Source organism: Lagopus leucura, unplaced genomic scaffold, assembly GCF_019238085.1.
Source record: "Lagopus leucura isolate 7727_CA_CO unplaced genomic scaffold, USGS_WTPT01 Super-Scaffold_806, whole genome shotgun sequence".
NCBI classification, from domain to species: domain Eukaryota; kingdom Metazoa; phylum Chordata; class Aves; order Galliformes; family Phasianidae; genus Lagopus; species Lagopus leucura.
This window is the reverse complement of record NW_024962260.1, coordinates 1-20,792: the sequence shown is the minus strand read 5'-3', so window position 1 is coordinate 20,792 and position 20,792 is coordinate 1. Positions and strand designations below refer to the sequence as shown.

General features: G+C 45.1%; 1 protein-coding gene across 4 annotated transcripts in view; it reads left to right on the top strand.

The window, feature by feature from the left end:
- Positions 1–20,776, top strand: part of LOC122176998 (serine/threonine-protein kinase TAO3-like) — a 35,228-nt gene extending 14,452 nt beyond the window's left edge. For 2 of the 4 annotated variants that reach the window (XM_042866039.1, XM_042866040.1), the window contains 6 exons: positions 11,358–11,457; positions 12,684–12,894; positions 17,641–17,712; positions 18,472–18,573; positions 19,042–19,087; positions 19,952–20,776. In XM_042866039.1, the coding sequence (XP_042721973.1) occupies positions 12,775–12,894; positions 17,641–17,712; positions 18,472–18,573; positions 19,042–19,087; positions 19,952–20,052 (441 nt within the window). In that variant the 5' untranslated portion in view covers positions 11,358–11,457; positions 12,684–12,774 and the 3' untranslated portion in view covers positions 20,053–20,776. Of the gene's footprint in view, positions 1–7,319; positions 7,570–9,332; positions 9,443–11,357; positions 11,458–12,683; positions 12,895–17,640; positions 17,713–18,471; positions 18,574–19,041; positions 19,088–19,951 lie in introns of those variants that run through there. The other 2 variants (XM_042866041.1, XM_042866042.1) reach the window with 2 other exon arrangements.
- The last annotated feature ends 16 nt before the right edge of the window (positions 20,777–20,792 follow it).

Genomic DNA, 20,792 nt, shown 5'->3' with positions numbered 1-20,792 from the left:
GAGCTCCCCCAGGCTCTGGGGCTGATGTGGCCATATGATAAAATATTGAATCAGGAGCTGCTTTGTTGGTGGTGATATTCCCTCATCTGTGGGAGAGCTGCTTTCATTCATGGAGGTTCTCAGAAAGATGTGCTTACAATGCACTAGCACAAAATAATGGCTCTTCTGAGCTCGCTGCTGTTCAGAACTGTCACACAAACGTTGTGTGCTGCAGTGATGAGAAACTGGAATCACCTCTTAGCATTTTGGGCAGCTTGTAGTTTCTTCCCAGGTAGATATAAAACATTGCCTGAAGAAGGTTAATCTTCTGGCAAAGGTATGGAATTGAATTTGCGTAGTTTTGCTGCTAGCATTCCCTTAGGTTCATTCCACTTTCAGTACCAAATCCACAAAATGGGGCTGTTAGTATGTACAGGAGGCACCAAGAGCTGCAGCAGACGTTCAGAACCTGATAATTCCTTCGTTTATTCATAGAGCAGGCAGCGTAGCTCTTAAAAGTTTGATCAGATGCCAGTTTCTTCAGTGGCCGCTCTGTTCTGAAACCTTTTTATAGCTGTGCTAACATCTCTGAAGGCTGTTGGACTTAATTAATGTTTAAGGCTCTTGAACAGAAGATGGCATAAAAAGGGAAAACCAAATAGTGTCTTCTCTCAGGGGTCAGCTGTGGGGAACCTTTTCCCAGGAAAATGAACGTTCTTCTGTGTGTAAACCTGTTCTGCTGCCTCAAATGAATGCTCCGTGTGGTAGCATCGCAGTTTTTGACCGACGCTCGTGGTAGGAAAAGGCCTCTGGTGCATCTTAGTAGAAGGCAGAACTGGAACAAAGTGGCATAAATGAATGACTTCTGATTGAAGTCCAACAACATGGCCTGCAGGGGAAGAAACTCTTGGCAAGGAAGATCCTAGTGATGAAAGCTTTACTGGAGCAGTTAAGCTTTAGATAAAACCCTCATGTATTATTTAATCTCCATTTAGGCTTTTTTTTCGCCTGGTTAAAAAGGTAACAAGTAGGGCATCGAGATCCTATCGCTGAATGAGCTTCAGATGCTGTATTCAGCCAAAAAAACATCTTGGCTTCCGACAGAAGAGCTTAATGCCTTAATGGCACCTTGATACCTTTTGCTTCTGTTCTCTGCTCCAGCTCCTCTCCGAGGGGAGGGGATAGGGCAGCCTCGCTTTATGGCTTTTCCTATTTTGTTTCATGCATCATTACCCCTTATGCTCATCTCATGTGTAGGCTGCCTTTATTTTTGGCATACCTTCACGTTGCTGCCTTCCCCTATATCTGATACTTCTTTTCTGCTGCCTTTTTTCCTGCAGTTGATGCGGGATGCTGTACTTAGGGCACGCAACATCTCTGATCCTTGGTTCTGCTGTGACGTTGGTACTTCTGGCGTGGCTTTCTGCCATTGCATCCGAGCATCCCAGTGCTCCCTTTGCCTTTCAGCCTCTGCACACTGAGCAGATGTTCTTGCAGCGCTCTGCAGCAAGCCCCAGGTCTTTTTCATTTGTGGTTACAATTCATTTAAAGTTCAGCCATGTGCGTGAGGAGCTGGAAATATTACTGTGTGCTACCCTACTTTTCATAACATGCATTTCATCAGTAGCCGTTCTGCTTTGGATTTCACTTCAACCTGAGCTGCATGACATGGACCTGGCTGTTCTTAATGTGACCTCCCCTCAGCTATGGGCGACTGTTATCTGTGAGTTAAGTGACTGCAACCCACCCGGTGTTGTTAAGTTTCATAAAAGCAAGTCTGTGATGTGGCTCAAGGTGCATTCCCCAAAATACTACCAACAAAATGGTTATTTTGGTGACAATTCATAATAGCAAGTCAGAGCAAAAATTAACAGTCCTATTTTATGGCAGTTTCTAAGCTGTCTCTTCTTCCTATCTGGTAAGCCTGGACTTTGTGGCTGCTTAACCGTTGTGATGCATGTTTTTACATAGGCTGCCTGTTCCTTGGGTGCTGCTGACATTGAAGTATAGGTATTTCTGAAGTGTTCTTTGGAGCATGGTTCCTCTTTCACTCTTTTCTGCCCTTCATGTTACATTTTCTCGTTTATTTAAGTCTCTGCTCCCTCCTGCCCCAAATGTCATGTTGCTGCTGTACCAGCACGCTGTTACTCAGATCTCCTTTGCCCGTGCAGCCTTCTGCTGTAATGTGATGTGATTGAGGCATTCCCATACAAGCTGAGTGAGCCTTTGGTAACTCCTGGCCCTCCCTTCACTGTAGCTTTCATTCATTGCTTCTGTAGGTTTTCAGGTGCTTAAGCCCTGTGACAAGAGAATGCAATTAAGGCTTTGAGAGTAGCTCCTGCTATCGAGATCCTCGGTGTCCACTGGGACATCAGTTCCTTGTTACTGGAAATCACAGCAAACAGAAACGCACTCATCTTCTTGCTAAAAGCCTTTCGTGGCCGGAGGGACGGTTCCCTGGCTGCACTGTTAGGGCTGTAGCTCCTGGCACAGCCTGCTGAGCAGTGCTGCATCTCCTAAGTGTGCCGTTGCCATAGGGATCTGCCTTCCCTCCTCCTAAAAGGACTGCTGGCTCCTGGAGCCGGGTCAGCTTCCCTGCAAGGAGTGCTTACAGTGTCCATTACTCTCTGCTGCTCTGATCATCCCAGACCCCACCACAGGCTGCAGACTGGTGTCATTTCATGGGCTTTGCTTTCCCAAGTCTGCTCTGTGAGTTTGAGAAGCCAGGATTTCTGATGGCAGCAACTTGAAGGAGTTGCTGTACCCTTGTGCCTTGTACTCTAGCAACACAATTGTTTCCTTTGTTTGCTGTTTAAGTACACTGAATTAGCAGAAGGTGGTAACTGTATACTAATTATAGGAAAAGATTCTAATTACAGACTGTAACAGCACTGAGTGTCCGATATCCACCCCAGAACCTCTGCATGGAGAGGAAACTGCGTGTTGGCTTCGGGGTGAGGTATTCAGTTCCTTGTGTTGTGATGAGTTGCCTAAAATTGCTTTTCTTAGTGCAGAAACAGGCGGGAGCTTTCAGTAGAGATACTCCTGTGGGTTTCCTTTGAGTTTTTTGGGAGCGATTCCTGCTCCTGCCTGTCTGCTTCTGTTTGCAGGGCTGGATGTGGAGCAGGGCTAGGGAACAAACGTGGCCAGGAAGCTCTCTGCTCTGGCTGGGTTATTGCATGCCTCAGCCTCTGGGTGCAGCTGCCATGGAGGGCTGCTGCCATTCGCCAAACATAGATACATCTGTCTTCAAGTCCTCAGTACTCATCAAGCCTTGCTGAATTCACATGGAGGTATCCAAAGCATCGCAGGCACAGATGGGCACGTCGTACAGTTAAGTTACAAGGTGCATTTTGTCAGGATTAGTCAAAGCTGCTTAAATGGCTGCGGAGCTGTGCTCTGTGCGGTAGGACAGCTGCATTGCCATCAGCTGCAGGGCTGAGGCGGGTCAGGAAGAGGGGTTGGGAAGCCAGGAACATGCATTAAATGTCTTGAATCTGGATGAATACATGGTAGGTTAGTTCAGCTGAGAGTGTGGCTCAGATAGAAAGCAGTGCAAAATGACATCATTCACTTTTGGTGATATGGCCGAGAGCCGTCACATCGCTCAGTGGCAAGTTCCTAAACCTGCAGAGGGCTTTGGCTTGCAGTGAGACCCATGAGCACAGATTTCACGCTCAGTTTCTGTGTTCTTTGGGTGACCTTGAGTGGGTTTTGTTTCTCACGTTATCAGCTTCAGTGTTTTGTCAAGCCGGGTGCCCAGTGTGGCAAAGCTTCACTTCTTTGTGTTGAGGAAAGGCAGTGCAGTATCTTCTGCCTCTTACCAGATGTTCCTCCAGTGCTCTTCTCATAGAAGCTCATAGAACCATAGAGTGGTTAAGTGCTCCCTCCTTGCCTGTGTGCAGTTATTACATGCTGGTGACATTTTGGACATTAGACATCCGTATTTTGCTCCTGTGAGTGTTTTTATTAGTAGCACATAAAAAATGCATGTGCTAGAAAAGAATAAACTTAGAAAGCCGGTGGGTAAGTCGTGTAATATTAATGACTGATTCTGTCTTGGCTGATACATGCTAGAGTAAATTTGTCTTCTTTTAATACTAGGCTTCTCAGGTGTAATTGAATTTTTAGGGTTTTTTTTTTTTCTAAAGCAACTTTTTACTGTTCAGTTCCACTTGCAAAGCAAGCACTGAACACCTGGGTGAAACAGATGTAGCCAGTCTTTAATGATGCCAGCATGGAAAAAGATTCCTTTTCTGTATGTCAGTGGTTGCATTTGTGCCTGTAAATAGGTCAGACAGAATGATGTGCTGGAGTAGAGCAGAGGCACCGAGGGCAGACTGCACTAAAATGATGAGCTGAGGCAGTCAGGCTGTTTCCTGAAGTACTATCACTGGCTGGCATGGAGGGAGCAGGAAGGAAGGGGCTGTGAAAGGAGAAGTGTGGGGCAGGGAGGGATTCGTGGGACCGGGAGCCCCATGGAAATGGGCTGAGGGCTGCCAATGGGACCTCCTGCACCCCTTCTCCACTGGCACAGGTTGCCCATGGAGGCTGTGGATGCCCCATCCCTGCAGGCATTCAAGGCCAGGCTGGATGTGGCTCTGGGCAGCCTGGTCAGCCATGGAGTTAAATCCAGCTGGCGACCGGTCGTGAGTGGTGTTCCCCAGGGGTCGGTGCTGGGGCCTGTCCTCTTCAACATCTTTATTGATGACCTCGATGAGGGCATCGAGTGCACCCTCAGTAAATTTGCAGATGACACCAAATTGGCTGGAAGTGTGGATCTGCCTGGGGGTAGCGAGGCCCTACAGAGGGATCTGGACAGGCTGGAGAGCTGGGCTGGAGCCAATGGGATGAGTTTCAACAAGGCCAAATGCCGGGTCCTGCACTTCGGCCACAACAACCCCAGGCGACGCTACAGGCTTGGGGCGGTGTGGCTGGAGGACTGCCTAGAGGAAATGGACCTGGGGGTATTGATTGATGCTCGGCTGAACATGAGCCGACAGCGTGCCCAGGTGGCCAAGAAGGCCAATGGCATCCTGGCTTGCATCAGAAACAGTGTTGCAAGCAGGAGCAGAGAGGTGATTGTTCCCCTATATTCAGCACTCGTGAGGCCGCACCTCGAGTACTGTGTCCAGTTTTGGGCCCCTCACTGCAAGAAAGATATTGAGGCCCTGGAACGTGTTCAAAGGAGGGCAACAAAGCTGGTGAGGGGTCTGGAACACAGGGCTGATGAGGAGAGGCTGAAGGAGCTGGGAATGTTCAGCCTGGAGAAGAGGAGGCTCAGGGGAGACCTTATTGCTCTCTATAACTTCCTGAAGGGAGGTTGTAGTGAGCTGGGGGTCGGCCTCTTCTCTCGTGTCATTAGTGATAGGACCAGGGGGAATGGCTTCAAGCTACGGCAGAGGAGATTCAGGCTGGACATGAGGAAGTATTACTTTTCAGAAAGGGTGGTCAGGCACTGGAATGGATGCCCAGGGAGGTGGTGGAGTCACCGAGCCTGGGGGTGTTCAAGGAAAGACTGGATGTTGTGTTGAGGGACATGGTTTAGTGGGAGCTACTGGGAATAGGTGAACGGTTGGACTGGGTGATCTTGAAGGTCTTTTCCAACCTTAGTGATTCTATGATTCTATGATTCTATGGTCTGCTGGTTGGCGACCTGCACACAGCAGGGGGTTGGAGCTGGATGAGCACTGTGGTCCTTTTCAACCCAGGCCATTCTAGGATTCCAGGCAGCGTAAAGTCACTGTTCCATAGAATAACTGCACGTTAACCTCACTGAGCTGAACCAAGCTGCTCTCCTCAGGTCCCGACGTGCCCCCTAAGCCAGGGTGGTGATGAGCAGCGTTAGAGTGGGTGGAAGTTTTAGCCCCGTGCCAGGCTGCAGAGAGATGGAGCTGGGAGCAGGCAGCAGGATGCCCGTGGTGCTGGGAGCAGTTGGCAGAGCTGATGGCACGTGGGTGGGGACGGATCTGCCCAGCGCTGCCTTCTCTGATGGCCAGAACATAAACTTCTTTAAAATACCTAAAATAGCTGTCAGCCACAAAATGGATGCAGTTTTGGAAGCCGTGACATTAATAGGTAGGAAACTCTGAGTGTGCTTTCATAAACAAATGTGATGACTTATTTGTGCCTCTCAGGAGCGCACAGCATAGCAGCCATGAATTTGTGACTGTCTGAGCTGCCTGGCTTGTCAGTGATGTGATAGAGAGGCTGATAAAATGCTGCTGGAAGTCTGATGAATACAAGGAGGCAGCTTCCTTAGTTTCATGATCCATACGTGATGAAATTTTGATGTTGGGAGCGAGAAGCCTTTTTCTTAGTATGTAAATGCTAGTATTAGAGATGTTACAAATGGAGCTAGGTTTCCTCTAAAACAGCTTAACCAGAGGAAAAAAAAGTTCATTAAAGGTACATATTTACAGTGGGACTTGCAATTTACTCATTTAATTTCATACCCCGGGGCCACTGCCCACAGTGATTGCCATTGTCAGTAAGGTACTGAATCATTTTTTATTAGTGTGAGTAATCTCTGTTAGCGTGAGTTAACTGGAATGATCCACATGTCAGCACTGGAGGTTGCTGAATCCACGTCTGGATGTGCCAGCATGCCATTCGAAGTGGATGGTTGGCAGAGGGAAGCTCTTGTGTTTCTTTCCAGGACCTGAACCTTTTGGAAAGAGGAGCAGCGTTTGAGGGTCTGCTGCTGAGCATGGCTGGGCATTGCTGATGTTGCAGTTCTGGCCCCAGTCTCCTTGCAGGTAGCACAGAATCACTTGCAGACTGGACACAGCAGAGGATTGGCTGCTTCTCTCCAGAGCGAAACCTTCTCTGACAAGCATGGAATCGGTGATTAATTTAAGCAAACAAAAGCTGTAGTACAGCTGCTTTTTGTGTACACTGTGAGAAAACTTTAAATAACCAGCTCGCATACCAGATCTGTGCCGTAGTGCTTTACACATTAAAATAAGCTAAATACTAATAAACTAGAATCAGCATGTGTTGCTTTCGTTTGCATAATAGAGGCTGTAAAAGTGAAGCATTCTTAGCAATCAAAGAAATGACACTGAAGAGCTTAAAATACAGCTTTCAAGAGGGTTTTTTTTCTCACAGTTATTAGGCTGCACTTGAAATAACTGAGGACTTCAGTAACGTGAAGGTGGTACAGCTCTGCCAGCGCGTGCAGTGTGACTGAATCACCTTCTCTAAATGGAATCAGAAAACTTTTTCCTTTTATAGCATGACGACAGCTGGGGCTCCTTATCACAGCTATGCGTCAGGATCTGCGTAGGTTAAAAGTTGTTTCACTTTCCTGCACCATAAAGAAGCCTCGATGCTGTTCCTCCTTCCCTTAGGAGAAGCTACATGAGTGGAAGGCTTTGAGTGGGGGGCTTCAGTTGGAATTTTTGCCACCAACTTAAAGCCTGGAACCTCTGTTAGTTCCATCCCCTGTTCCCTTCAGTCTGTGAGTGTGACTGTAGTTGTGCTGGTTGTTGTTGTCTGATGCAGATTCCCACTGCTGCAGGCAAACCCAGGCACCTGTTTCCACAGCACTGAGGGCTCAACATCCGTCGTTGTCTGTGCGTAAGTGAAGTAAGTAAGTAAGTAAGTTTAATACATTGCAGAAGCATTGGGTGAGGTGTTTGAGCGTGGCCGTGCTAGCCAGAAATAGCAATTAAAGGGAAAAAAGGGGCTCATACTTCAAAAAATATATGTTCTTGGTGTCTGTGTGTGAGTGCTGCAATGGAACTTGAATGTGTGCTTGCTCTGAGGCAGGTCTCTGCTTTGGGACAGGTTTTACCAGCAGCCTTTGAGCTTGTCTGAGAATTCCTTTCTTAGTTCCATCCTCCAGATTTTTGGAGAGACTGCATTGAAGAAAGGGGAGGTGTTGGGGTGTTGGAACTGCGCTGGGCAGGTCACAGGTTGGTCAAGGGGCTTCAGTAATTTTGATAAAGAAATGTCCTAGCAGTGCATGGTGGTGGTTACAGAATATGGGCACACAACAGTAACCTGTTATTCATTGAGCACTTGGAGGTCATAACTGGTAGAGGCAGGGAATCTTTGTGCAAATCTGCATGAAAACCAAAAGCAGTAACGCATGCGTTTGACGTGGAAGGGCTGCCTGTGTTTGAGGACACTTTGCTTTTCAAAACCATTGAAAAAAAGAAGTGTGTTGCAGTAGTGCTTTGAGGGGGGCTCTGCTTTGGCTGGGCTGTGCTCCTGAGGGTGGATTTGGGGGACGGGGAGGCAAAGTGGTCCAGGCTGAACTGCTGAAGTGGTCATGGGACAGTCATAGAATCATGACCAGTGAACCATGTCCTGCAGTGCCGCACTGGGGAGGGACGTCAGAGAGGCTCTGGGGATATTCAAGGAGACACAAGGCTGTCCTAAGGGCCACTGGATGTCCTAGGACATTGGAACATCTGAGAGGCTCCAGGGGCATTCCATTAGACATGGGAACACAGGGGTGTCCAAAGAGACACAAGAACGTAATGAGCCACAGGCAGGTCTGAGGAGCTCTGGGGGCACCCAAGTGTTTGCATGGACATCTGAGGGCCACCAGGGATGTCCAGAGAGACATGGGGCCATCTGAGGGCTTCCCTGTGCCCAGCTAACTGCTGGAGATGCTCAGAGCACTGCTTCACTCAAGCTTGCATGTAAGCATATCACATCTATAACAGATCTGGAATGATCACAGTATTGGTGTGCATAAAAAGGTGCCAAAAACCCATTGTTTGCAGGTTATTCTATGTTAGTTAAATGATAATAATAAATTGTTATTCTTGGATGCTCTTTAAATCCTGAAAAACTCCAGTATCTTGATGCTATTTCCCTTTGTTCTCCGCTGATTTGACTGAGCTCAGGAAACTGCTCAGATTTGGGGCACTAATGAATGAATCTCTGCCCAACTTGCACGTCAGCAGACCTTTAGGAGTATTGGTGTGGTTGGCTGAGGTTCAAGCAAATCAGTGTTCTATGGCTGAGTGCATGAATGTCACAGAAGCATTGTCCAAGTGGCACATTGTGTGACATAGGATGTAACTTCCTGATTTTTCTCCTGTTCCCCAATCAAGAATTTAACCCAGTTGCTATCAGCATAGCAGTCATTTCATTAGGTAGTCTTTTCTTAGAGGAACAGGTTGCACAAGGAGGCTGTGGATGCCCCATCCTTGCAGGCATTCAAGGCCAGGCTGGATGTGGCTCTGGGCAGCCTGGGCTGCTGGTTGGTGACCCTGCACACAGCAGGGGGTTTGAAACTCGATGATCACTGTGGTCCTTTTCAACCCAGGCCATTCTATGGTTCTGTGATCTTCACATATCTTAGTGTCATCCCTAATGCTGCATTTACTCTCCAGTTCCTCCTGCTTCTCCAGCCCAGAACAGCATTCCAGAAACAGAGCATGAGCAGTGTGTCCCCAAAGGCTGAGCATTCCACCAGCTGGTGACTGAGAGCTGCAATTTGAAGGTAGGCAGTTGGAGGCATTGCCAGGCGGCCTCGTCTGACCCCAGTGCTGCTCACACACTCTCAGAAAGTCTTGAGTCACCTGTCACATCCATAAGTCATCGCCCATATGACTAATGCTATTTTCATTTGAAGGCTTTGGAACATGCAGTCTCAAAGGCAGATTCCCATGTGCCTTTGGAAGGATGAGAAGTAGGAATCAGGCTTACAATAGAAATTGTTTCTTGATGCATTAAATAAGTAGCTCAGCAACCGAAACAACAAGCTTATATGGACGAAACCTTGAACTTGAGTAATTTCTGTTGATGGCATTCAGCTGCCTTAATGCCCTGAAGAATTAAGCCAGGCACTATTTAAACTGTCTTTCCTTTAATCTTTCCATGTCTAGAAGGGAGTTTTAATATGAAGGATTTGCAGCTTTGCCAGCTTACCACCCAGCCTGTGATTTGGATCTTTCCTGACCCTACTTTGTGCCATGCTGTGGTGCTGTGCCAATCCCCAGCGCTCAGTTTGCTCTTGGCAGCGCTTTGCATCCCAGGCTTTGCTGATGGCCATTACTGGAAATTGATAGTCCTGCTAAGAAGGTTTGCACATCACACAGCCTCACCGTGCACATGTGTCCCAGTTAGAATGGCATTCTGACCTAGAGCTTAGCTTTAGGTGTTGGCATAATGAGGATGGGTTGGGGTTGAGCTTGGTGATCTTAGAGGTCTTTCCCAGCCTCAGTGATTCTATGCTTTAGTCAAGACATTTTAAATCCCCATTTACTTTTGAGTATTAGAGCTGCACTGTTTTGTTTATGGTGCTATTCCTTTGACTAGAGATGGATAAATGCTTTTCTTCCTGGGTTTGTTTTCTGTTATTCTAAAGCCAAATGGATTTTTCACTTGGCTGGAGAGTGCCAGACCTGAAATACTGCATTCTTTGCCCATGTGTGCAGGTATGTGGTAAATATAGCACCTCTGGGTGAGGCCAATCAGCTGGGGATGAATAATCATTTCATTCATCTGCCTTCTGTCATAAGTTTATCCCTGGTGGATAACAGGAATTCAAAGGAAGATATCACTGACAAGCTGAAACATTACAGATCCTTTTTCTGAAGCTCCTCGAGTTACTTTACAACAGCTCAGTAGCAGTGCAGTGTCACTGAGAGCAGTAGGCAGAAGTGGTGGGTTTGGGAATGTAGTGACAAGCAGGAGGTCTCCTGTGCAGATGTTGTTTCCTAATAAGCAAGAAGATGCATTAGTTTCTTATCACTAATTCAGGTAAGTATTACTTCACATATCGTGATGAGGCTGTAGGGATCTGAGGACGAGTGTTTGACCTGACCCAGAGGATGGTTGGTTGGGTGTTGTTGCACTTGGTTGTGTCCTCTGCCATGAGTGGTCTGCGCCTGATAGGAAGTGCTGGCTCTGGCTGGGTTGCCCTCTTTTTATTTTATTTTATTGTTTGGCCTTTCTCATTCTCTTGCTGGTGGAATCCAGTGGTGCCTGATATATCAATGTCTAGGACTTCAAAGCGTTGTGTGTTGTCAGGTGTGGCACACTGCATTCTGTGCCAGCCTCAGCCTTATGAGTTCTGTCCTTCTTGAAGGCCACCTGAAAAATGTGCTCTGAGAACAGACTTCCAAACAAGCTTGAGAACCTTTACAAAAATCAAAGAATTTAATTTCCTACGTCCTGCCCTTTGATGTACAAACATGCTAAATATTGCAGAGCACAAGAATAGAGCCTCTTCACCTGAATCACCTGAAGAGGGATGGTTGTATTTATGGGTGGTAGTGTCTCCCTTTGCTGCACTTTCAAATGATCCCTTCATAGTGGATGGACTTTCCTAGATGTCGTGTTTTCATGTATTAGAACGAGGCACTGGATTTAAACACTTCATTCTAAGTGCTGATGTTTGCTTTTCTTTGCAGAATATTGGCAGTGCACAGAATCTGGGGAGACAGGAGCACACAACAATGCTGCTGAAAGGAATCTGAGCCACAGAGCATGCTTTGTGCCACAGTTACCCAGGTATGCTTCAGCAGAGTGTTCTGAGCACCTCTCATGAGCCACATTGGCTGTGCTTGTTGCTCCATTACTTGTCATCCTGAGCCAAGGGGGATGGCTCAGCCTCACACCAAAATTATGCTCTGCTTTCATCCTCGCTCTGTCTGGGTGGTGTTTGCAGTTTGAAATCTTTCAGAGCCTTTAACATATACTTCAATTTAATCTGATTGCTGTATTTCAGCTAGTCTTTCTTAAATATTATACTGATTTATGATGTAAAGAAGGCAGAGCACTTCAGTGTTTATTTTCATATGCATTTTTGTTGATGCACCGAGAGGATGTGGTATCAATAAGCCAGGTACTGAACTACATATTGAGAAGTAGGGTTTTGAGATTTGCTCCAGACTGCTGTTAGGAACTGCTGCAGTTAATCTGCTGGACTTCAGAAGGCCAAAGCTGAGGCATCCATCATTCCTCTGCACACCAGTGGTGAGGAACCAGTGCAGATTTTCCAGGGTGTTTTTATGATAAGCGTGGCTTTTTGTAGTGTTTTGCTTTTTGCAGGTTTAATATTGAAAATCTTCATTTAAGTGCAGCCCAGTTCCATGATTTTAATTACATGCTTGTGCTAAAGAAGGTGTTGAAGGAGCCAATACTTGCCTTGCAGGATGGAGTCTGGGAGCTTTCAAAAGCAGATCTGTGATGGAAGTTCTGGCACTCACAGAGTTACAAAAACCAACAGTACTGGCTGTCTTAGAGCACTGAAAACTTAAAATAATATATATTTAACACAAAACAAAACCCCACACTCACATGATTGTGAAGTGTTTCTGTGGAATAGAAGCTAACTGTTCTTTTAGCACCAGCTGGCAAGTGGGAGTAGAGAAACAAAGCAAACAACCAGCAGAGAAAAGCAGGAGGAACAATAGTGATAGTCTGAAAAGTGACAGATTAGGAGAGCAGCATGAAGAATGAGCGACTTGTGTCACAGGATGTTGTGCGTGGCAACAGGACTTTTGTCTTCAAGTGGACTTTAGTGTAATTGTAGCACTTGCTTCCTGTATGAGATAGAGCTGCTGTACTCTTGACTGCATTTTAATCTCTCCATCTAAATTGGCCTCATAATTAAAAAGAATTTGCTGAAGGAAACGATAGTGAAGTCTGTTGCTCCTGAAAGTGCTTCCTCTTGTTTTGCTGTCATAGAAACACGTGTAAAGGAAAGAGATTCGAAGATGAACTTTTTTTACCAGGTGCTGAATGCTGCCTACAAACGACTTTGTCGATGAAGGAAGAAACTGATTGGGAACTGAAGGCGCCAACTAGTTCCTAATCCTGTTCAACATGCGCAAAGGGGTGCCAAAGGACCCAGAAATAGCTGAGCTGTTCTACAAAGATGATCCTGAGGAGATATTTGTGGGTTTACATGAAATCGGACATGGAAGCTTTGGAGCGGTGTACTTTGTAAGTATGATTCTTTACTCTTTTCTTGGAAGGTAAAACCATGCTAAGGTTTTCAAGGAACACCCTTGCAGCTCTTAGTGCTTTGTGTGTATGAGCTTGTTCATTACACAGCTTGAGAGTAAGTGTCTCCAGAGCACTGCTGAGCTCTTTGCTATTGCAGCTGTACTTATAGTGGCAGCGAACTATAGGCATAACACATCCAACCATACGGGTTGGGTATATGCGATCTGGTGCTGTCAGATGCTGAAAGCTGAGTCAAGGCAGTTGGAAATAAATTGGACAAACTGGAATTTCAAGACACACTGCTTGGTGCTCGTATGCTTGTAAATCATTGCAAATAAATGTATCTAGTGAATGAATGATTCCAAATGCTTTTGGAGTTAAAAGCTACTTCTGTTAATGAATCCATTCTGCTGCTGTTTGAGTAAAGATTCTGTGGAAGTAGCATCAAATTATTTTCAGGCTTCCTGAGTGATTTCTCTGCTATTCTGATAATTTAGGATTGAAGATATCTTTGGAATGCTATCTTGCTTTGTCATCCTCATTTTCTCTATGTTTATTGCATTCCATGCTATCTTCAATAGCAAATGCTTTCAATGGCAAAAGCAAAGGGAAAGTCTTATGAGAAGTGGGAATTCAAGAGGGAAACAGGTACTCTTTTGACTGATAGTCAAGAGAATTTAATCTGGAAGGTGAGAAGAATAGTGCTTTTACAATTGGAGAGAAAGCAAGCCAAATCCAAGATACTGGACTTGGAAGTAATTATAATCCAGCCCTTATCAGTGAAAATTAAATAGAATTCAGCATCAAAAAATAGGTCAAACACAAATTATGGTTGCTGAGTAGCATGTCCTGACACTCCAGAAGATCAAGTGCACCACAGCTGAAAGTTGAGAATATCAGACATTAATGCAATTAATTAGATAAGTGCCTGCAGGATTGGAAGCTGTCGCACTGTTCACTGGTCGTAGTTCTGTGCAGCAGTGGCAGTGCTGGTGGAACCTCAGGGGCTTTCTGCTATGGGGATCTTCAGCAGAAGGACAGGCACTTGTAGTTGTTGGGTGAGGTGACAGATAGGTGGAAGTGTAATGTTAAGTGCACTGCATGCTCAGAGGGTGAGGTTGTGAAACGCACAAGGTGTCGATCCGCTCTGCAAGAGGAGGAAGTGTTTTTCAGACAGGGGTAAGGAGATCCTACTGCTGCATTTCCCAGGTGAGGAGAAGGATGTGGGATGTGCTTTATGGCAGTGGTGAAGCAGTGAAGTTGCTTTCTTTGTCCTTCAGCTCCTCGTGCTTCCAGGGAAAGAGAGTGAGGAGTAGCAGAGATCTAATCTACCAAGCTGGCTTACAAGAGAAATATTGCCATGGTTAGGTTGGAGACCTCTGTGGTTCCCCAGAACTTCTCTTTCACCATCTCCTATGTACTTTATCAGCTCTGTGTTTGGAGAGTTGAGCTTGGTTCCTCCCTGGCTGATCATTATGTAATATTTCTGAATACTGTGGGGCCTTTATGCAGCCCAGTGCTGCTTCTCTGGCAGAGCTAAATACCGTGGGCAAGTTGGGCTATGAAGCATTTGACACCGACTTTTCAAGCCTACTTGAGTTCTGTGAGTTTGTATTTGAACAAGGTAATAAGGAGCCTTTTTTCCTACCAAGAAACTGGGAGAAGAGGAATATTCCTGCCAGGCCTAATAAAAAAAAGAAAGAAAGCAGTGATGTTCAAATGTGTTGTGTCTCAGGCTCAAATTTTGCCATTCAGAAAATGGCAAGTAGTCAAATAAAGCTGGTAAAGAACTTAGGGGCTGTAACTTTGGTGACACTGGCAAGTGATTTTGGTTCTCCAGTGTGTTATTGCCAAAGCCTGGTGAGTTAACTTGGCATTGCTTTTGTTGCTAGAAAGAAAGGCTTCTTACAGCAGCACCTCCATCCACAACTGGGGGAACAGCTAAATGGGGCAGTTATACCCTTGAGCAAGAAATGGTGGCTGACAGGAGGGATCATATGCTCACCTGAAGAGATCTGGAGTTAGTGGCAGACGGGAATATTTGGAATTTTGCTTAGAACACCAGCATGAGCTCATCTGTGTGAGTGAAACACTTGTGCTGAGTGAGGACAGCGAGTGGTTCTTGAAACTTCTTAGCCAGAAGTTGCTTGCTTCCAGCTTTTTCTGACTCTGATGAGCAGTGTGTGCTGGAGCAGAGCAGTGTAAGTGTGTCAGCTCCCTTCAGTCATTGCTGTGCTCTCGTGGTTCACCCAGAGCCAGTTGTCTTTGAAGTCCCTGTATGCATCGTGAAATGGCTTTGATTAATGCATTCCTTGAGAGCACAGTACTCATCCTCGTGAGCACTGAAATGAGGGGTTACCACGTTTAGCTTTATTTTAAGCTTTTAACTGACACCAATTTTTTGTCCTCAAAAGTGAGTGAGTGGTGAGAGTACTGGGATTTCAGTACTCTTAACTCTTAAAGGATTCCTTTAAGACTTAAAAGGCTTGGTCCTTAATGTGCAGAACTGAAGGTAGTGCCAGGCAAGCAGAGCTCTTTCTAAAACTGAGTTCTCAGCCTCTGGTCTGCGTGCCTATGTCATACAGCTGCAGACAAGTGTGATTTTTCTGCCAGAATGATATTTATTGTACACTGGGACCTGGTGGCTGTGATATTAAAATACTAAACATATATCTAATCTGTAGCACAGAATCTGTCAGTGTCCCATACCTTCCTTTGACATTTCTTCCTTAATTAATTTAATTAGAACAGCCAGATGCCAGGCATCCAATTCTGCTGAGTGTTCTCCTGAGCCTTCCCAGTGCCGCCCTGATACGAGGTGGCAATGACAAAGATGACCTGCAGTTCAGAGGCACTGCTGACACTCATCTCCTGCCTGACTTACTGTTGGCAAGGATCAGCTTAGCTTGGAGGTGTAAGTTATCCAGTGAAGATGGAAAGAAGAACTGGAGTCCTGCTGAGGCTGTGAAAACTTGTATGAGATGTCGCTACCAGTGGGATCATTTGCCCTGGAAGAGAGCTTGGGATAGCATGGATTTCCATGCAGGATCAAATGCGCACAGTGCTAGCACATATAGCAGCTCTGCTTTTTTTTGTTTGCTTTGGGCTGAAAGCAAATCCTACAGCCTGTTTGAGCAGAGTTGTGCATCAGCTCTCCAACATACTTGTTTGAAGATGTGTATTTTTGGATTAAAATCCATCATGTTTGGATCTGGCAGTTTTTCTTGCAAATGTAAATGCCCTGAGTTTTTTCTGGCCTGCTTTTAAAATTGATTTCACAAATGGTTGTTTGGATGAGGTTTGCATTGATATGAATAGCATGGCTCTGTAATTTGACATCTGCTCAACCACCAACAGCAAAGAGCACAACTGTGTGAGGATTGCCTGCATTAGGTGACCCAATTTCATAAGTGACGTGAATTACACATTTTGTTGCTGTAAATCCATTCCTGAAATCTTTATTTTGTGGTAACAACCCAAGAACACCAAAATAATTTGCTTTATAACAACCATGGCAGTAAGAGGAGCTCTGCTCCCCAACCTGGGTTGTCTTCAGCTGTTGGAACATCCAAAGCCACCTTGCTTGGATGGTGCAGAAGTGCATAAATCGACTGTTTGAAGAGCAGAGGTTTGGAAAAAGCCAAATATTGGATGAAACTGGACAAAAGTGACTTTGGACTCATTGATGTTTTCTGCCTGGTTTTTGGAACCAAAACGAGATGCTCTGTTTTTTTTTGCTCTAGACCAGAGGGTCTAAGTCATGTAGGCTTTGTCCAAAGATGATGCAGTTAAAATCGTTGCACGGCCTTTGCCTTAACATTGGAAATAATTAGTCCAAGAGGAGTGAACTGGAGAAGCTGCTAAGCAGAGGAGCAAATTAAGTAAAGCACGGGAGTTTTGCTTTTGCTTTTTTGGCAACGAGTTTGAGGGGAAAGGAGGAATGTTCAGTGAAGGAGTGATGTGTCATTCTGCAGCCCTTACACATATGGGTGGTTAGCTACTGCTTTTAAGGAGCTTGGGGCATAAGCCTGCTGCAGTGCTTGAAAATTAGATTTCTGGTATTACAGGTATGGCAAAACATCCAAAATAATGGATGTCACTTAATTCAGCCTTTACTGCCTCAGGGATGTGTCCCAAATGACGCGGTGGTTCTTCTTTCAGCAGTATGCATTTACCAAGTTGTTGGGGTTTTGCCCCATTTTATCCTGCACACCAAATCCAGAGAAGTGGAAACAGTTTGCAGTGAAAGGAGGGTTGCTTTCTTTTAATTGAGCTAAATTCCAGTTTGAAGCAAACTGGAAGCTGAAATACCTGTTTGACAACATCGCTGTTTGCATGGTTGGCTTTGGGTGACGTTTTGTTGTGCCTTTTCATTTGTTTCTTTAGGAAATCTTTTAACCTAAAGCTGTTTTTACAGCAGTTTCAATCAGACTGTGTTTTGCATGCTCACAGTATGTGTGATACTGGACCTTGTTTTGTGTGTTACTAAAGAGGTAGCAAGTGTAGTAAGGGCTGAGGGAGGGACAGTGATTACAGAAAGATAAATAACGCCAGAAAAGAGCGATAAAACAGCTGTCTCATAAATCTTGTCGTGATGCAGGTGTCTCTGAAATGGAGGAGCTTGCCAGGATGTGATACAGGGGAAGAAGGTCTGTGTTTAATAAAGGCGCAGCTCGCTCCACAAGGAGGAAAAAAAATGATATATTTTTTTTTTCCCCACTTAATTTCTTTTTCCTCCTGCAGGCTACAAATTCCCACACTAATGAGGTGGTGGCAGTCAAGAAGATGTCCTACAGCGGCAAGCAAACCAATGAGGTGAGGTGGTGCAGCCAGTTCTGATACAGCTGTGCTGTAAAGCTGGTCAGTGAATTCAGCAGAGCAGCCTTGTGATGCTGTAGCTGTTGTTCACTTCCATAGGAAGCACAGAAGTTTGTAGAGGGAAAATGAATGTATGCAAATCTTGACAAATAGTTCAGTTTAAGAAAGCAAACAGGAATTAGAATGCTTGTAGGGTGGTTATTTCTGTAATAAGTGCATTAATAACACCTGGGCTGCAGGAGCCATAACCTCAACTCACTGAGGTATCAAGTGAAGTGTAGAGCTGACCTGAAACACTGCTCTGAATTTATAATATAAAATTTCATAGGCATAGTATTTGGAATATCAGCCTTCCTTCAATTATTGCTTGTTAATCCCTACTCTTATTTGCTGTTATTAGCAAACAGCCAACTGCTCCTGCCTGCAGCACGTGCTGCAGCTGCTTGCTTTGGGGCATGTGAGCAGCTCATGCTGCTGAACAGTTGCAATGCTTTGAGTAAAATGTACTGCAAATAAATGAGGGGAAAAAAACCTTTTTTTGTTCTCCAGCTTAACCTGTCCTAGGGCAGTCAAACTGCAGCAGGGATGCAAAGCTTCAATACAGTTATGCTTTTGCAACTACAACTCTGGTCATCTTGCACCATAAAATTGCCTCCTGGCTGCTTTTCAACCTGTTCTGCTGTGCGTAGTACATGAGAGCATGTAGGGGATTAAGTGGGGAAATGTACCCATATCTTTTTGTTTTGTTTTTATTAGAAATGGCAGGATATCATCAAAGAAGTCAAGTTTCTGCAACAACTGAAGCACCCAAACACCATAGAATATAAGGGCTGTTACCTGAAGGAGCATACAGCATGGGTGAGTGGCGTGGCATTTAGGGGCTTGGTGTGCAGAAGAATGCGTGGCAACCAAGCACCCAATACATGCAGTGTCTTTGCATGCAGCAGTATTCATCCATTGCTGCCCGTTGTCTCTTTCATCTCAAGAAGCTTCCAGATATTTTGAAAGTAATGGGTATTCAGGATGCTAGAAAAGATCCCTGTTTCTCTGTAGCAGATCTCTGCAGGTTAAAAAATTAGTATGGAACATCCTGTACGGTGTCTCCTTATGAACCTCCCAATGTCTAAACCTTCTTTGCAACAATGTAGGATGTCTGTCATTGCTGGATTTTGCTTGGAGCATTTTGTTTTGTTCAGTGCTTACTGCAATTTCCTAAAACTTCACTTTTCACTTGCTTCTGCAATTCTGCAGCCATCCAAATAGCAGCATTTTGTGGAGGAGTGTCCAGCCTATTACTTAAATGTGTGCTTTTTTTTTTTCTTGCAGTTGGTTATGGAGTACTGTTTAGGATCAGCTTCTGATTTGCTAGAAGGTGAGTTGTATGAAGTCTTCAGGTTTGTTTCTTCTGATGCCCCCTCTGAGCACAGTGGGAGGCTGTTTGCACAGAACGGTGTTTTACAGATGGTGGAGGTCTGTACTGCTCCATTCTATAACCAGAATGCTTGTGTTTGTCATACTATGGGTGAGCTGAGATTCTGCCAGAAGGCCAGTGCCACGTATAATTGGCATGCACGTTCACGAGTTGTAAAATGAAGATATAAAAGTTTACAGCTGGATTGCTGTAATTTGCACTTTCTCAATGACTGTTACCTGAATGCCCATAATAAAAGCCCCGCCTTTCGGTCTGTAGGAATGACTACAGGTGACTATCAAAATCAAAAGATGGGTATGACGTCAAAGCTGAGGCCACAGCACCTGCAGAGGGATGGGAGTCTAAGCTGCAGCTTGTTAAAACTTACTCTTTGCAAGCCTTCTATTTTGTATCTAAGATACAGTCAGTCAAGGGCATACGCTGGTCTAATTTAGGGATCTGTGGAAGATGCTTTGTAGCATCTCTGTAGTATTTGTCATTCTGTGTTTTTGCTAAGAAGGATGGGGTTGGAAGGGGAAGTTTTTTTTGCTAAGGTCTGAAGCTGTGTTTCAAATACAATGGCAAGCTGTAGTCAGACACATCACCTGGTGCTGGCAGCAACCATTCCCCTTAGCAGGACTGTGGTTTCACAAATGAAATACACACAAAGGATGTGTGCAGACTCAAAGCTGCTATAGAAGATAAGTGTGATGAAGGTGGTGCCAACCTCATAGCTTGCAAAATGGGAGGAGTTCTCTTTAGAAACATTCTCAGGAAAAGATCACACTGTACATTCTTACGTTTTCTCCTGCAATTTTTCCATAGTTCACAAGAAACCACTTCAGGAAGTGGAGATTGCTGCCATCACCCACGGTGCCTTGCAGGGGCTGGCCTACCTGCACTCTCACTGTAAGATACACAGGTAAGGCTGCTGCTTGGTGTCCTTCGAGTTACACTGGCTGAGTCTGAAAATCACTTTGCTCTGTCTAAGCAGCTTTGTTAAGGTTCCCCTGCTAGAATTTCCTCCAGTGGGCATGTCAATGCACCCAATACCAGGGTAGATTTATAAATAAAAGCTATTGGATGTAAGGAATACGTTCCTTCTGAAATAATTCCATGTGGTTATAGGCCAGTGCTAATTCTCTTTCATGTTAGCAATTTTCTATGCAGACCTTGATAACAAAGAGTACACCTCCGTGTTGGCAATAAGCGTGGACAGGAAAAAACACAGTGTGAATGCATCAACTATAGTAGTGTGGTAGAGCTAGACTACTTTAAAGACTTGACGTCTTAAGAATTTTTTACATGTGAGTAAGTAAAACTTTATGCTTCAAGAAATCAGCTGCTGAAAGCATAAGACAAGGCTAAAACTGCCTTAGGAGAAATAAGAGCACACACAGGAGGATTCAGAACTGATCACGTCTGTGGTCAACTTATCACAGACTCCTAGATATCTCTTTCCAGGAGTTTTGAGTTTTCTACAACAATCTGTCAATGCTGTTGCAGGATCCCATTTAGTGTTTTTCTGTTACTGTGAGTACTGCTCCTGCTCGGTATCAAGGAGTTGCTGTGGAAGTGATGAGAGCTAGAATTTTAGAATTCTAGAATTCTAGAATAGGTTGTGTTGGAAGAGTCCTTAAAGGTTGTAGAACAAGAAAATTCTAAA